The 17,920-nt window shown below is 36.5% G+C and overlaps 2 protein-coding genes across 2 annotated transcripts in view; both read right to left on the minus strand.

Moving 5' to 3' along the window:
* Nucleotides 1–219: 219 nt before the first annotated feature.
* LOC102247782 (UDP-glucuronosyltransferase 2A2) lies at nucleotides 220–7,540 on the minus strand. The gene is made up of 3 exons (XM_005859267.1): nucleotides 7,442–7,540; nucleotides 2,559–3,312; nucleotides 220–269 (listed from the first exon to the last, which is right to left on the minus strand). The coding sequence occupies exons 1-3, from the start codon at nucleotides 7,538–7,540 to the stop codon at nucleotides 220–222; spliced, it is 903 nt and encodes a 300-aa protein (XP_005859329.1).
* A 5,647-nt stretch (nucleotides 7,541–13,187) lies between these two features.
* LOC102248077 (UDP-glucuronosyltransferase 2A1) overlaps nucleotides 13,188–17,920 on the minus strand; it is a 12,718-nt gene continuing 7,985 nt past the window's right edge. Inside the window, exon 2 of the mRNA XM_005859268.2 lies at nucleotides 13,188–13,964. Within this exon, the coding sequence (XP_005859330.2) occupies nucleotides 13,188–13,928 (741 nt within the window). The 5' untranslated portion in view covers nucleotides 13,929–13,964. The remainder of the gene's footprint in view (nucleotides 13,965–17,920) is intronic.

A 17,920-nucleotide genomic window follows, 5' to 3' on the forward strand; every position in this document is an offset into this window, starting at 1 on the left:
AGTGATGTCATATTTTGTAAACATGCCTGTTCCATTAAGTGTTAGAAACATATTTAAAATTGAGTTGATGATCATTTTTATTTGCTTCATCAATAAGATTTAGGACCTCGTCCTTGATAAATAAAACAGGATTTTTTAACTAGTGCAGTTATATATTTCCTTATTATTTCCTTTTCTTTCCTTCAATATAGATATTTGGTTTTTTTTTCTTTACTACTGTTAATCATACTGGTTTTCTGGTTTATTTTCCCCACAGAACTGAAGCACAACTATTGAAATGAAAATTGCATGGAAATTTTACATGTTATTAAATCTCCTGTATTCAAAGATAATATTAAATATCAGGTAACCACCCTCCATTTTATGATCAGTTTACAGTTACCAGGTGTCATTAATACTTTAAAAATATAATTGAAAACAAAATACAAATTGGATTATGCCAGTTCTTCCTGACAATACAATTCAAATAGTTTTAGTAACATGAGGAGCATGAAGGATTTAAGTAAATAATACACTGAATTTCTCAACCTGTGGGATTTCTGAAATAGATTATCCTGTGAAAATGAGAAGTTGGGAACATGCTTTCTCACACATTATATAATTTGTCCTGGCCTTGCCTGAGATCACACAGTTAGCAGGTTCAACTTGAACTAAGAATCTTATGTGCTTTTCAAGACTCTTCACAAACTTACTGTTTGTAATCCCATTATTTAAGGTATCTAGACCATTAGCTTATTCAGTACCTACAATAGTCAGTATGTGATACATATATGGGTAGTGATAATTATTATTGAACACATTTTGGATGTCTTAGAAAATAATCATGTGACTAACATCTAAATTTACAGAAAAATACATTTTTGAGGCATATGAAATTTGGAATTAAGAAATAAATAAAATATAGTTAAGTTGAATTGTAAAAAATATTAAAACAAAATTTTACTTTCAAAATTCTAATTACCATATCTTCAAAAGTATATGAAAATTTTAGTTAACTTGCATATGTCTTATTTATATGTATGACATGTTCAATATTCTCCCTCTAGAGTCTAGACCAATTCTGTAAAGAATTTCAAAAGTTTAAGTGTTGGAAAATTGGATGAAGAATATTCTAACATCAAGGAACGAAAAAATACACATATGCAAATCCTACTTGTGAAGGATACGATTAATGTTAAATTACAGTAAAAATATTACTGCCTGTATGGCTTACACAGGTCTTTGTACTTGTTCTTATCTATGCCTGAGAGCTTTTCCTCCAGGGAGCCTCTTGGCTGTCACCCTCACTGCCCTTGGGCCTTTATTCAAAGGTCACCCTTTCACTAGAGACCTTTCCTTACCATCCTATTTAAAAGTGGAATCCTACTCCCAGAACAATCCAGTTTTTTTAAGTCTACCATAGAGCATATATTATACTTTAATATTCTATATATTTTGCCTATTTATTTTGTTTATCATTTGTCTTCTCTTACTAGAATATAAGCTTATGGGGATAGAGATTTTGATTTGTTTGCTAACTCTTATATTCCTAGTACACAGAAAAATTTTAGAAACTGTGTTGTTGTTCAATAAATACTTTTTTACATAAAGAAAGCAAGCTGGAAAGGAAGAAAAGATGGAAGGAAGGAAGGAAGGAAGGAAGGAAGGAAGGAAAGAAGGAGGGAGGGAGAGAGGGAAAGAGTATGGACAAGCATAAGGAAAGAATTACTAATTACAACAACTGGGGCATTCTTCTTGCTAATCAAGGAAGAGAGGAAGGCCAAAAGTTGTGTAACATAACCATCTTTTGAATATGGCCTTTGTAAGAAAGTACCATTGATGGAATCAACTATTAATTCCTGCTGTTAATTAATACCTTGAATACTATTGCTAGATCTAGAGGGGGGAAAATTCAGGGAAGAAGAAATTAGAAAAATAAAGGAAAAAAGGCTGATAAAGAACAGAAAGAGAAGTAAATAGGCAGTCAGAACTGGCCTTGACAGTTTGCATTATGTTGCTTGATCCTCATAAGGAATCTGCAAACCAAGGAAAGCTGAGACTTGCCAAAGTATACTGAAAAATTAAGTCAAAGACATCGCTATCCCAAACACTCAGAGGACTCTAAGGATGGAGAAATAGTGAGAGGCAGAGAAGGGTATAAACTCAGGTTTCCCATGTTCAACCCAAGTTTTAAAAGTTTTCTGTAAAGAAAAGAATGAAGAACCAAGAAGGGAAAGTAAATCATGTATCACTTCAAAATGTTTGCCAAAGCATTTTCTGGCAGTGTCATAATTTATCCTAGTAAAGGTACTTCCATTGATATTTGAAGATTGATTTACACATTGAAAAGGTGTTTCTTTTCACAATATTATTTGCATTAATAGCATACTTATTAATACCACCATTTCATTGTTAAGGAATATATCCAAAAATAATGACCAGTGATTTGTATGAAGATATAATAATTATATTTACTTCAGTTTGGCATATGCAGTGGGATGAATACCTTTTACTGTATTTACAAAAAGAATAAATAAGGTATTAAGAGTCATTAATAAGTGGACATTGTAGAGACTTACCTAGAACTTTGCTGTAGTACACATTCCATTCTCCCCAGTAGGACTGAAATATATAGTCTTGCAGAGGATAAGATATGGCATTTTTAACCCTTTCACCAAAGGTCATCTGGTCAGTGAGCTCTGACAAGGCTGCGGGTACATAGGAGGCAGGTGCGGGGATTTTCCCACAGTGTCTCTCTACTGTTGAGGCTGGAGAGAACCTCAATGTGTACATAAATGGAATTCCTAATTTCAGAGCAACAAGGTCCCCACAGATTGTTACTGGGTCGGCTACTAGCACATCAAAACTACCTTTCTGAAGTCTTGACATTAACTTGGGGTTATTTAATACTCCATCACAGATTTGTATGTTAATTTGAAAAAAAGTATCTAGGAGTTTTCCTAGTTCTTTGTAGAAAGTCCAGAGTGTGAGAGGAGTTGGTCTATGATCTGTCCACAGCATAACCATATGTTCAATTAAGGAATCTATATTACTCTTTGTGAAGGAAACAGGTATCACCTCAAAATTCACAGGAGAATCAGGATTGGAGTTGATGAATAAAGTTGCTGATGAAGCCAGTACAGTCACATTGTGATTTCTTTGAGTTAACTCTTCTAGAATGATCTTAATATTTAACCAATGGCTACCATCTGTTGGCCAAATTAACACATTTCCACTTAAAATAATTTCAGTCAGAGTCAAATTAAAAACCAGCAGAAAGACAAACTTCTTAGGCATGGTGATAGCCATTATGGAAACCAATCTACTGTAGTTCTTTTCAGATGAAAATAAATTTTGAGAGTATATTTATGTAAGTTTTTTTTCCAAATAAAATAATATTTTATGTAACAGCTACATTCATTCATAGGTCACTTGATCTACAGATGAAAAGGAAAACAATGTAATTAAAAATCTTATATGCATTAATATGATTATTTCAACAACAAAAACAAATTATGGTCCTATTTTAAAGAAAAAAAAGGCAAGCAGGTTATAAGCCTAGTATCTGTATACTTCGTGATAATAACTATTATTAATAAAATGTGTCGACAATTTAATATATCTTTCCAAGATTAGGTTAAATGAAAAGTAGCACTTCTTATTGCTAAAGCCACTTGGTCAAGACAGATATACCTTCAAATTTATGTCTTTATTATAAGGTATTTTTACATACAAAACAGATTAGCCATAGAAAATTTGCACCAATTAGAATGTTGTCCTTTAAATCAAGTTTTCATTTTAATTTCTATCTGTTTACTTTAAAGGGAATAAAATAGAAATAAAACTCATATTTAATCATATTTGGAATATAACACTTACTGAAGAACATTTAGTTCATCTGTATAAAATTACCTTAGAGTAAAATTTCTTAAACTGCCTATAATGCTATTAGTTTGAATTGAGAATCCTTAAAACAACATTTTTGTTTGGAAGTTCTTTCTTACATACTTTCCACCCAAAGACATGCCCTGACTTCAAGGTCTCTTCCTCTGTGCTTCCAAAGCAGTGCCCAGGATGGCTAGGATTTCCTCCTGCTGATTTGTTTCTCATTTATTTCTCATTGCCTCTCAGATTTGGAGGTGGCCTCAGAGGCCACAAAAGCCTGGAAACCAGCCTTCATACTGTTTTAGGAATATGAGTTTCAACTCCTTAGTGACTTTAAAGTTTTAGCCTCACATCAGGAATTCAATTTTATTTGGCCTTGATGGACATTTAGTTAACTCTTTTGAATGCTTAACTTTACATATATATAAATTTATATATATAAACTGAGAATCTTTCTAGAGCATTCATTTTAGCTCAGGTCTGCCATCAAATGCTTCACCACTTTCTTGATTATAACCTCAGGCAAGTTACTCAGCTTTCTCTTTACAAAATGGGAGAGAATGATGATGCCTATTTTCCTATAGTTGTGAAGACTGAATGAAATAATGCATGCAAATTATTCAGAACAGCATCTGTGTGCCATAAATGTTAGCTATATAGGATATTGTAGGAAGAGAATTTTACATTACAAATGACCAATTTAACCAGATCTCACACCTTTCATTCCTCTCACGGGGGTGCCCAAGCTTTGGTGCCAAGGGGAAGCAGAGTTTGCCACCCTAAAATATGCCTTTTGGGATATTAATAATTTTAAGCTGGATATTTTCAAGAAATGAAAAACTGAAGAAAGAACTTTGGCTTTCTTCCCAAGTGCCTAAAAGAATTAGATAGAGGACCTGTTCGAAGCACGTAGACATCATCACCAATAACTAGTTTACTATGACCAGTGTTTGGTAGACAGGGAGGAACCTAGCAAGGCACCTTTCATCAAAGTCTGCTCTGTGTCTTACTGTTCAAGATGGCCAAGCAAACATTTATTTACTGAAAATTTGCTTTTCTATCTCCATGTGAATTGCCTCCTACTCTCTGAAGTCCCAAACCACGCCACCCTTTTCACCTTAGCTCAACATGGCTTGTGTGCCCAACTGCCTGATCTGTCCAGGGTCTCATATTCTATAGAACCCCTGTATGTACGTACATAATAATTTTGGTCATTTTCTACTCTTAATTTGTCTCGTGCTAATTTGATTATTAGTCCACCCTTTTATTTTGGTTACTTTGACCTTTTATTTTTAGGTTCATAATATGAAATTCCAGATTATACCCACAAAAATTATAACCTCCATTGTCTTTCCTTAAGTGGGAGAAAAACAAGAGAGTGACAGCTCTCTGGGAATTGTGCATGACCCAGAACAAATTCCGTCTTGGATGTCATGCTTGTGGCAGCTATCCAGCTCATGCATCATTGTGGAAAAGGTAATGCTACCAACAGTTATTTGAAAAGTTCTAAAAAATCAAGATTAAGTTAAATTTAAAAATAGAGGAAGAAAGGAAAGAAGGAAGGAAGGAGGAGCACAATGGAAAGACTAGAGGAAAGGGGGGCCGGGAGAAAGAGAAAGATCCAAGCCAAAATATATTATTCATTAGGGAAAAGACTTTAATACATTTTTCTCCTTTAATATGTTCAGTGTAGCCCTGGCCAGGTGGTTCAGTTGGTTGGAGCATCGTCCTGTACACTAAAAGGTGGCAGGTTTGATTCCCTATCTGGACGCATCCTGGAGGCTAAAGATTGATGCTTCTGTCTTACATTGGTGTTCTCTCTCTCTCTCTCCTTTTCTCTCTCTCTCTAAAAAAAAATCAATACATTTTTAAATAAATAAATAAAATGTTCACTCTACTGTAAATAAAACACTTTGGAAATATACAAACTCAAATCTGTTTAATTTCTATCACTTTATTTTATGTTAATTACCTGTGGTCTGTGACTACTTAGTTCATGCAAAAATCTAAATGTTATGATCATAATTTTTTCTTTTTTGAAGATCTGTTTTTTTCTATTTAAATTAATATATTTGCAAGATAATTTATTGTTATTATAGATGGCGTTCTCAGAAATCATTCATTTAATTATTTATAATACTACATTAGGTATTTATAAAATTTTAACATATAAAGGTTACTCATACGAATAAAAACCTGTTTGTTTTTATAGTGGCCAAAGTATAAAACTGTTGGTAGCAATAGGTAATGTTTATGGATTATAAATATTTTTTACTGTCATTAAAATGCCACATTATTCTTCCTTGAATGTTTCCCTAATTTTTGTGGCTTTTTTGTTGTTAATACAAACATAGAAACAAAATTTACCTGGTTCAACTTTAAACAAATATATTGAAACCTGCAGCAGGTATTTCTTCATTTTAAAGAGAAGCTTTCTTAAGACTCAAAAGCTATTCTCAGGCAAATTTCTCCAGGCAACAGAATCAGAGACTTGTGCTTAAGGGACTAGCAAGTTCCCTAGTGATAACATGGCCCAATTAAATGCCAATCAGAAAACTAAAGTAGATGAGAACTAGAACTGCAGATTTCAAAGGCTAAATGCACTGAAAGGAAGAAGAAAGCACCCAAGAAAGTTTAAACCAAAAATATTCTAAATAATTGCTAGATTTGCACCTGAAATTTTAAAAGAAGAGAAAAAATTTTCTAGGAGCTTTGGTGTCAGAAAAACTTCAGTTTGAAAACTATTTTCTCAAACTGGTAGCTATATAATTTTATTTTAACATGTTTGATATTTCTAAGCCTCAACATTTTTATCTGTAATAGTAGTTTTTTTCTTCACAGATTTATTGCAAGGATAAAGAGATATAATACACATGAAGCACTTATCACAATGTCTGTGGCATAGGATGAGATCAACAAAAGTTAACTGCTATTACTAAAATGATATCCAGGAGTCTGAGCCAAATAACCGTGACTTGAAATGAAAGAAGTAATTTGACATTATAATATCCAATTCCTAGCAATTAGCAAAGATTAAGGACTCACTTTGAGGTTCTAATTGCATGACACTGCAGAAAACTAATCTTACAGAATTGTTTTGTTTATTTACTCAAGTGTGACAGCCTGAGACCTGAGTGCATATGGATTCTTTGCAATGACTTTGATTAGAGCAGTCAAGCTAAAGCAAAAGTAAATTCAAATTACAAATTGGAGATGTTATTTTTACACATGGGTTCTATTTATCATTCACATTTATCACATGTACAAAGACTTGCACAAAAATAAATTACTCTGCGATGTCAGTACTATTGCTTCTTACCTGGTATTAGGAGTATGAGTGTTCAATGTCCCTGGGCATCAATAAGAATGTGTTTTAGTAAAACAAACTTAAATAGTCATGCTAAGTCAGAAAAGCATAATTTGATTAGAAACATGATATTATCAAAATCAGAGTGTTAGGAACATTTTTAGAAATCTTCATTACATTCCCATGAACAAATTGTTAAGGAGTATTAGTCTCCTGTGAAGACTTGAAGAATAGTGAGACAGAGTGGTTTTATTACCAGCATTAACTTACCAGCACAATACAATGGAACCTGTGATACTGAGACTGCCAACATGGGGAAGGTTTATCTGGGGATAATCTCACCAGGATGAATAGGAGCAGTGTAATCATGATAGCTATTACTTCAAGGTTGAGAAGAAGCAATTGATAAAAGTTTAGATAATGAGATAAAAATGGGGACATATCTAGTGAGCAAAGAACTCTCCACTTACCTTCCTCTATTTTATGAACTGAGACAGTGCACAGACTCCATGTCACTGTTAGTTTACTGCATGCATGAGGAGATTAAAGAGTTTTTGAAATATTAACAGCTTCATTGGCTCATATAATGACAATTTCGACATCCTCTAGTTTTCACTTTTAGCACCATGATGTTGACTATTTACTGCTATTATCATAGGATAGTTTATAACCCTCTTAATAGCTATGTTTATTCTCTCTGAATGACAGGATAAATAGGACTCTGAATACATTTCCAAGAGAAAATCCATTCTTTTAATCTGGGGGCAACTATTTAACATATCTAGAGAAGGTGATGCAACAACTAGAACTAACACTAAGACACTCCTTACCAATAAACTCATGCTTATATGGTCAATTCATTTATAAAAAAGGGGCTAAGAATATATAATGGTGAAAGGAAGTTCTTTAATAAATGGTGTTGGGAAAAATGGACAACCATATGCAAAAGAATAAAACTGAACACAATCTTACACCAGACACAAAAATTTACTCAAAATGGATTAAAGACCTAATTATAAGACCTGAAACCATAAAATCCCTTGAAGAAAACATAGGCAGTAAGCTTCTTGACATTGGTTTTAATGATGACTTTTATGGGATTTGAAACCAAAAGCAAAGGCAATAAAAGCAAATATAAACAGTGGGACCACATAAAACTAAAGAAGCATCAGCACAACAAAGGAAACCATCAACAAATGAAAAGGCAACCTACTGAATGGGAGAAAATATTTGCCAATCATAGGTTTGATAAGTTCTTAATATGCAAAACATATAAACACTTATACAACTCATTAGCAAAAATATGTGGTAAAAAATGGGCAGAAGTTTTTAAAGAAGATATACAAATGGCCAACTATTACATGAAAAGGTGCTCAACATCACTAATCATCAGGGAAATGCAAATTAAAACCACATGAGATATCACCTCACACCTGTTATAAAATAGATAAGTGTTGACGAGAATATGGAGAAAAGGAAACCCTTGTGCACTGTTGGTGGGAATGTATATTGGTATAGCACTTTTGGAAGACAGTACAGTCGTGTACCACTTAAGGATGGGTATACATTCTGAAAAATGCATTGTAGGCAATTTTGTTGTTATGCAAACATCATAGGGTACATTTAAACAAACATAGATGGTGTAGCCTAGTACAACCCTAGGTTATACAGTATAGCCTATTGTTCCTAGGCTACAAGCCTATACAGCATGTTTCTGACTAAATACTGTAGGTAATTATAAAACAACTAGTAGCCCGGTGCACAAAATTCGTGCACATTGAAAGGGAATTAATTATAGGAACGTAATTTGGACTCACAATCTAATATCAATAATATGTGAGCATGAGGCAGTCCGCATTTCTGAAATTCAATGACATGAATTTTAGCTATTACTTTGCCAAATAAATGGAATTTACAAATATCATTTAAAAGAGCATTCAGCTTAATATTAAAAACTCTGGCTACCATGTCAGGTCTGTTTTCAACTTTCTGCCAGCGTTGTAAATTGTTTGCAATATCTGCCCATTTGGGGTTGCATGTCATGGTTATGAATAAATCGGGCTTGCCATACCTCGTTACAATTGCCATAGCATCCTGATATCGCTGCTGCATATTTCTGGGACTACCCTCAAAAGATGATGGAAGTATTATCATTTTACCAATCGGCACATTGTCCTTTTCAGATCTAGATTTGAGACAACCCATCAAACCACTGTATTTTTCAACTCTCAACTTAGATTGGTTTGCTTTGATGAAATTTATCCACTTGGCCTCCACTTTTAAATATGAATCTTGATAAACTGTTGAGTTAATTTTCCTGCATTTAAAATAGGATTGAACGTGTCCGCACAGAGAGATGAAATCCATAATACTGCATTTTTTATTCTGGGCCAGCTTTAGCTCTGAGGCTCGACTCCAGCTATGAGACCTCCACTGCTGAAAGCAGGTATCTGGCCTTTGTTTACCTTCTGTATTTGAAACAATGTTGCGGTCCTGCTGGCTGAAGCCTGGCTGGCTAAAGCAGGTTTCTGAGGTTTGGTTTAGCTTCTATATTTGTTACAATGTTTCTTAGAGAGCAGCTGAGAGGCCGGCAAGGCAGGCGGGGAACCTGGCTTCCTCCGTCACTGGAGCAAGCAAGCTTCCCTGTTCGCGTCAGCTGCCTGGCTGCCGGCTGCCATCTTGGTTGGCAGTTAATTTGCATATCTCACTGATTAGCCAATGGGAAGGGTAGCGGCCATACGGCTAATTACCATGTTTCTCTTTTATTAGATAGGACTAGAGGCCCGGTGCATGAAATTCATGCACTGGGCGGGGGGAGGGGGAGGCGCTGTCCCTCAGCCCCAGCCTGCACCCTCTCCAATCTGGGACCCTCAGGGGATGTCCGGCTGCCAGTTTAAGCCCATGAGATCGGGCCTAAATCGGCAGTTGGACAACCCACTCACAATCCGGGACTACTGACTTCTAACCATTCGCCTGCCTGCCTGCCTGATTGCCCCTAACTGCTTTCCCCTGCCAGCATGATCATCCCCTAACCACTCCCCTATCAGCCTGATCTATGCCTAAATTCTCCCCTGCTGACACAATCACCCCCAACTGCCCTCCAGTGCTGGCCCGGTTGCCCCCAACTGCCCTCCCCTGCTGGCCCAGTCACCCCCAACTGCAATCCCCTGCTAACCTGGTCGCCCTTAACTGCCCTCCCATCTTTGTTGGCGGTTAATTTGCATATCACCCTGATTAGCCAATGGGAAGTGTAGCGAAGGTACATTCAATTACCCTTTTTGTCTTTTATTGGATAGGATGGACAGATGTGTACCTAGAGTGGACAAATGTTAGACTGTAGGCTACTGCATCACTCCAGGAAACATGTGGGAAAAGCATGTACTACTGAAGTAGCTTATGAACTAGAAAAATAATGCAGATAGGAATACATAGTAACACACTCAGGAAAGCGGACTCTTGAAAAACAATTTCTGCTTACATGTGTGACCATAAAAAGTAAGTTTCTTTGTACCTACTCTTATTTATCCCATCTCAAACAGGGTTACTACTGAAAGGACTATATTAGTTAACCAAAATGATTTTTAGGAGATAAAAACTGTTCAATTAGTATTCATTGTTTATCAGGTAAAATTAAAACAAGCTGATGGCTAATTAGTGAGAGTGTTATAAGGGATGAGAAAGAGATTAAATTATTTATTTTTAAATCGAGATATAATTGACATATATTAATGTCAGGTATACAGCATAATGATTTGATATCTATAATAATAAAAGTGCAATATGCTAATTAGACCAGAGGTCCTTTCAGACGACCTTCCAGATGAAGCTGGGGCTGAAAGGGAAGCCTGGGTCCCAGCGGCCAGAGGGAAGCCGGCGCCAGCAGCCGGGGGAAGGGCGGCCTCCTCTTGCACAAATTTTGTGAATCGGGCCTCTAGTTTGTATATATTGCAAAAAATGATCACCAAAAGTACCCGAAGCCGGCCGAGCAGCAAGGCCTCACGCCCCCGGGATCGGCGGAGCCAGGAGGCCTCATGGCCCGGGATCAGAGGAGCCACGAGGCCTCACAGCCCAGGATCAGTGGAGCCGTGAGGCCTCAGGGCCCCAGGATCAGCAGAGCCACGAGGCCTCATGGCCCCGGGATCAGCAGAGCAGCGAAGCCTGACGGCTGGGGAGGGGGGGCCTCTGGCTGGAGCCCAGCCAGAGCGAAGGCCAGGGTCCCGGGTGCCAGAGGAAAACTGGTGCCAGCAGCCAAGGGAAGGGAAGGCTTATTGCACGAATCTCTTCGTGCAACAGGCCTCTAGTGTGTTTTATATAACACTAGAGGCCTGGTGCACCAGTGGGGTCCCTCAGCCTGGCCTGTGGGATCAGGCTGAAATTGGCTCTTCAACATCCCCTGAGGGGTTGCAGATTACAAGAGGGTGCAGGCCAGGCTGAGGGACCCCACCAGTGCATGATCAGGGCCAGGGAGAGAAGCAGGAGGTTAGCCAGCTGGGGAGGGACTGCAGGAGGGTTCCAGGGCATGTCCAACCCATCTCGCTCAGTTTCGATCAGCCGGACCCCAGCAGCAAGCTAACCTACAGGTCAGAAAATCTGCCCCCTGGTTGTCAGTGCACATCGTAGCGACTGATCAACAGGTTGCCTGTCTGCCCCCTGGTGGTCAGTGCACATCATAGTGAGCAGTTGAGTGGCCTTAGCATATCTTTAGCATATTACTCTTTGATTGGTTGAACAGACGACTGGACACTTAGCACATTAGGCTTTTATTATATAGGATGCAATCTAGTCAAAAAACATCTCTTCAGGTTGTTCCCAGTACTTGTTAGATACAAATCAAGATGCTTAGCATGACATACAAGAAGCCTTGAAAAGTATCTTGTATGTCATACTAGATCCAGAGACATAGAATTTTTGAGCAGACTGTCAAACCTCAGAAGAAAGGCAGGAGAGGGTGGACGGATGGGAAGAGATCAAACAATTAACTTGTATGCATATAAGAATAACCAATGGACACAGACAATAAGCGGGTAAAGGCCTGGGTTGAGGGGTGGGGACAGGTTGGGAGAGGTCAATGGGGGAAAAGGGGAACATATGTAATACTTTCAACAATAATGAATTTTAAAAAAGAAAAATATTTATGTAATTCATTCATTCTTGACATCTTCAAAGTGTTTTTTCCCCCCATACCTCTGCACCTTATACTTTGACCTTCCTAAATACTGACTCGTCAATAATACCCACCACACACGTGCTATTTCTAGATTCCACAATATTGGGCACACTGTTTCTTTCCCCACACACTTCATTTTCAGGAAAATTCATATTTACTGTTTAAAAATTTCTTTGTGTATCATCTCAACTCTGAAGTTTTTCAGAGTACCAACCACTCTGTCCTGTCATATACTGCCTATCTCCTTTATATCGTTTCTGTTCTTTATATATATTTTCATTATCCATGCAATTCATATTGTAAATATTCCCTTTCATGTCTAATTTCTCTGTTTGACTGTGAAATCCTTGAAGCCAGGAACTTCATCTTAGTCTTTGTTGTACCTCCCTATCCAAGAGAGTGCCTGCTAAACAGTAGGAAGGCTATGAACAATGATCAGATTATTCATATACTTGTGTGTTTTAAACACACACATAGACTCAAAGGTCTGTTTAATAATGGGCTTGTAGAAAGCTTAATCTCTTTCAGCTCCCCCCGGCCCCCCTTCCCCCACACACCACTGAAGTTTCTAGGTGAATTCTATTTTCAATGCAATATGTAAATGGGAATCAAGTCCTAATTTAAAAATTGCATTTGTCTCTGTATGCTATGCATAAAAATATGTAGTTGGTATCTTCAAGTCCATAAAATTAGAAAACAACAAAGTATAGTTGCAAAGCATATTGCATTTTATGTCCTTTCCTGTTATCAAATGGTAATAAGAGATAGTTATCAATATGTATGACTAAAAATTATCATAGGAAATAAAAAAGAGCTCTGTTTGTTTTAATTTAAATAATACAAACAAAGTTACTTACCCAAAGCTTCACTATAGTAGGAATCCCACGATTTCCAAAGAGTATCAAACATGTAGTCCTGTAGATGGTAGGAGATGAAATTTCTTATTCTGTCAGTAAAAGACATCTGGTCGGTGAGTTCTGATAAAACAGCAGGAACATAGGAAGGAGGGTATGGTATCTTCCCACAGTGTTTTTCCACTGTTGATGCTGGAGAAAACCTTAAGGAGTACATAAATGGAATTCCAAGTTTTAAAGCTACTATATCACCACAAGGAAATACTGGATCTGATACCAGGACGTCAAATTTGCTTTTCTTCAGCTTTTCCAGCAGCTTTTGGTTTTTGAGAACACCATCACAGATTTCTCTACTCAGCATGTGGAAGTCCTCGACGGCTATGCCAATCTCCTGATAGAATCTCCAAATGGTTGAAGGAGTTGGTTTATTTCCCATCCATGTCAAAATAAACTTCTTGATCGTTTCTTCCACTTTTTCTTTCTCAAAGGGCACCTTATATATTTCATATGTCAGAGATGGGTTAGAGGTGGGCTTGATGTAGAGTGCACCAGAAGCAACTAGGACAGTCACATTATGCTGTTTGTTAATCAGCTCATCTATAATTATCTTAACATTTAGCCAATGACTACCTTCCATTGGCCAAATCAGAACATTCCCACCAAGAGTGACTCCTAGGAGACTTATCTGAAGAGACAACAGCAGAATGGATTTTTCTAACATGATGTGGCTTGACATAGAAAATTTGATGAGATGTGACACAGACAAATTTCTCTGCGTTTAAAACAAAAAGGAAAGACAAATTATTTTTCAGCTTGATTCAAACCAGTGATAGCCTTAAGAGCGTTCTCTCTAATGAATGTTACTTGTCGTGGTAGCTTCATAGTTTATGATAATTACAGGTTTAGGGGCAACGTGTGTTGTACTTGTCAACTTGTTGCTTTAGCTTTAGTTATGATTCTTTTTTCTTTAACTTAATCGTTGAACCCTTTCTTTGCATCTCATAATTGTTAAAGTCTTACTATTCGATTTCTTGAAGCCACTATATATCTGAACTCCACACTCAGACCTGGGAACTGATACTTCAGATGTGACATGAAATGTAGAGATGCAAACTCTATAATTAGCTTAGAATGTAGAGATGCTAATTCTATAGGTTTTTCAATATTTAATACATTTTATATAATAGCATTAGCAAAAATTATTATTTTTTAAATATATCTTCATTGTTGAAAGTATTACATATGTCCCTCCCCCCCCCTCCAATTGACCCTCTCCCCTCTACTCCTGCCCCTTCCCCTCAGGCCTACTACACTGGTACCTGTGTCTATGGGTTATGCATAAATGCATATAAGTTCTTTGGTTAATTTCTCCCCCTCTCCCCACCTCTCTCCCCCTGAGCCCTGCGGCCCTTCCCTCTGACATTTGTCTATTCCATGCTTCCATGTCTCTGGATCTATTTTATTCCTCAATTTATTTTGTTCATTTATTCCTCATATAAGTGACATCATGTGATTGCCCTTTTTCTCTGACTGGCTTATTTTACTTAGAATAATACTCTCCAGATCCTATTATTGTAGTTATCAGTTATTAATAGATAAGATTATTACAAGGAGAAGACTTAAAATGTTAAGTACAAACACAATAAGTATAATATTTATTACTACTTTATCTTAATAAATCACTGAGAAAAATGGCATATAAGTAAATAAACTGTGTATGAGTACATATGCCTGAGATGATGGGTAATGTTACTGGTAAATAAGAGCTTTTAGAAGAGACTTGCTAAGTCAAGCATGTTTCTGTGGGAAGTGCTGCTCAAAAAGCCAGCTAGCCTGTGTGAATAACAACAACTTTACATTTAGACTCAGCCTTTCATAGTTGCTAACATTTGTTAACTGCTCACTACCTATCAGACATTGTGTAATGTGTTGTACATATGTTAATGTCATTTACTTTGCACTTAAAAAAAGATCCAATAAGTTACAAACGATAATTATTTTCACATCAAAGAAGAAAATATTGGTCAGAAAAGCTGAGTAACTTGGTAAGTTCATAGAACAAAATAAGAAAGGAACTGATGGTAGCTGCCTTAAGGCTCTTTGGCTCCAAAGCCTATTGTGTTGAGAAAATTGATACAAATGTAGCCATTTCAAAAACAGAGCCCGCATCCCTTGCACATCTTGCTCCTTGTACATTTCAAATGATTGAACTGAGCAAAATAACCTTTGGACTTGAGCCAAACCAACATTGTCTTAAAAAGAATTGTTTGTAAAGTTAATAGGAAAGCAGACCTCCTCACCACAAGCACTGATGATTTTGACATTTTTAATCAGCAACAAGCCATGTATAATTAAAAAGTAATTTAGCTTGTTAGCATCAATAGAAATTCCTTTATTCTATCTATGTATTATTTCCCTTCCCTTTCTCATAAAAACCCCTTTCCTTCACCCCCATAACTGGGGTACAATTTGGGTTCCTTCCTGAATTTATCCCCATGGATTTCAGTTTGTTTTGACCTCAAATAAACGCTTGTTGCCTCACTTTGGCCTTTATTTTTCAAGTTATCAGCATTCACCACCAGGACAGAGTGCCCCATTAGAGTGTATCATGTCACGTTATCAACTACAAGGCAAATCTTCGTTAGAGGTATGGTATTTGATACTCATCTGAGTTCCTTTCTATCTGCTAGATGGGATGCTGCCCGAATCATGAATTGTTGAATAAAGCCAGTAAGACCTGTAAAATGTACATAGTTGAAGTTTGTTTTTTAACAGAAGTATCTGGACATGAGTGATAAGCAGTGTGTACAAAGGAAACTTTGTACAGTGTGTTACACAAACAAACATTTTAATTAAAAAAATCTCAGTAATTGTGACTTTGAGAAAAACAACTTTGGAGAAAAAGCCACTTTGCTTTTCTCAGTTACTGCTTAGGCATTTTATAGTATGACTAGCTGCCCGGAGCATGAAATTAGTGCACTAGGCGGGGGAGAGGTGTCCCTCAGCCCGGCCTGTGCCCTCTCGCAGTCCAGGAGCCCTCGGGGGATGTCTGACTCCCCTGGGGAGTGGGCCTAAGCCCTGAGTCGGACATCCTTAGCGCTGCCTAAAACTATGATACATATATTTGTGAAATCTGGTGTGTTCAAAGAAAAATGAATATATTTGAAACGAAGCTAGTCTATACAAATGTTTTTTATCATAGGTGATAGTAAAAGATGTGCTGTAATTATTTGTACAAAAAGGCACAACAGGTTATTGATGCTACAACAGTATTTTCTTGAGAAGCTTTAAATTTCCTATTTTTAATAAATAAATTTGATTTTGCATAAAACCCATTTATATATACAACATATACATTTAAAATATATAAAGTTGAAATATGTAAATATAAATAATCCATTACACAATATTAAAAAAGAAAATACCCAGAAAGGATGACATCTTGCTTTCTGTACTTGTGCTGTTTTGAAGACCATTGTGACTTGTAAGAATCATTTTTGCCTTCACCGTACATTAGTATAAGTCTTATTTCCTATGTTATGTGTGCCTAATGAAGGAACAAATGACCTTTCCACTGGTAGGAAATATAGGAAATAGATCAACTTTTAAAGGGTCCAATGAACTCACACTTAGAAAAACTCTCAATTTATGCCTCTATAATACACTTCCCTCAATATCTACTAGTATACAGTCATTATGAAGTGTAACTCCTGGGAGGAAAAATCCCCCAAATTATTTCAAAATAGAACTAAAAACTTTTCAAAGGGAAGTAATAAAACAACCCAAAAGTTAACTCACAATCTTGTAATGGTTGATATTGCTATTAGAAGAAAATATAAAATACATCCAAATGTTTATTACACAGTGCTTTTATCTAGCTTATACACTGATTTAAATTTCTTACCTGAAGTTTACAGCTGGACCTTTAAAAGCAATCGTTTGCCATTAGGTACCTGAGCATAAATAACCCCTGGGTGGTTAAGTGTGGTATGATGTGAAATATGATCTTAAGTAGACAGGCTTGTTTACTCTTAGCATTCTTCGTGAATTACAGTATTAAGCAGATTAAGTTGTGCAAAAAGTATATCCTTCAACCGCTTTCCTGGCAAATATTTGCATTGAATATTGTCTTTGCTATCATTGTCTCCACTGCTCCCATCAACCAAGAATGTCAGATGTATCTGAAATAAAGACTGGTAATGATTAATAATCTTGGCTTATTATTAAGAAGTATGTAAAATTAATAGATCTCAAACTAATGCCACATAAAATTATTATTATTATTGATTATAAAAATAAATTTAAAAAAATCAGGGTGTCTTTTTTTTCTGAGTTGTATAATGATGAGAGTTGGTTATGTTAATTCAAATTAACCACAGCAGAGTTGAATTTCTCTGAATAATGAAGAAATATCTCTGAAAAATCTTGTTTTTTTAAAAATTTTAATGTATTTTAAAAGATACTAATTTAGATAATTAAATATGTGTTTTAAAGTTTTATATTTTCATTATGCAACATCCCTGTGAATGATACTCTATCCTATCTAATAATAGACAAACATGGTAATTGACTGTACCTTTGCTACACCTCCCATGGGCTAATCAGCACAATATGCAAATTAACCACCAACAAAGATGGCATCTAATTTGCACACTGTAGGCAGGGTGGGACAGCACGAGCCGCCAGCGTGCTGCCATCCAGAGCAGGCCCGGCCCCGCCTTGCCGCCA

The sequence above is a fragment of the Myotis brandtii genome, unplaced genomic scaffold (assembly GCF_000412655.1).
Source record: "Myotis brandtii unplaced genomic scaffold, ASM41265v1 scaffold1237, whole genome shotgun sequence".
In the NCBI taxonomy this organism is placed as follows: domain Eukaryota; kingdom Metazoa; phylum Chordata; class Mammalia; order Chiroptera; family Vespertilionidae; genus Myotis; species Myotis brandtii.

Coding starts and splice junctions, on each gene's coding strand:
- LOC102247782 (XM_005859267.1), bottom strand. CDS start 7,540: ATGATTACACTGCTCCTATTCATCCTGGTGAGATTATCCCCAGATAAA. Junction 3,313..7,441: donor GGTTCCATTGTATTGTGCTG/GTAAGTTAATGC, acceptor TCATCTGAAAAG/AACTACAGTAGATTGGTTTC. Junction 270..2,558: donor GTACTACAGCAAAGTTCTAG/GTAAGTCTCTAC, acceptor TCATTTCAATAG/TTGTGCTTCAGTTCTGTGGG.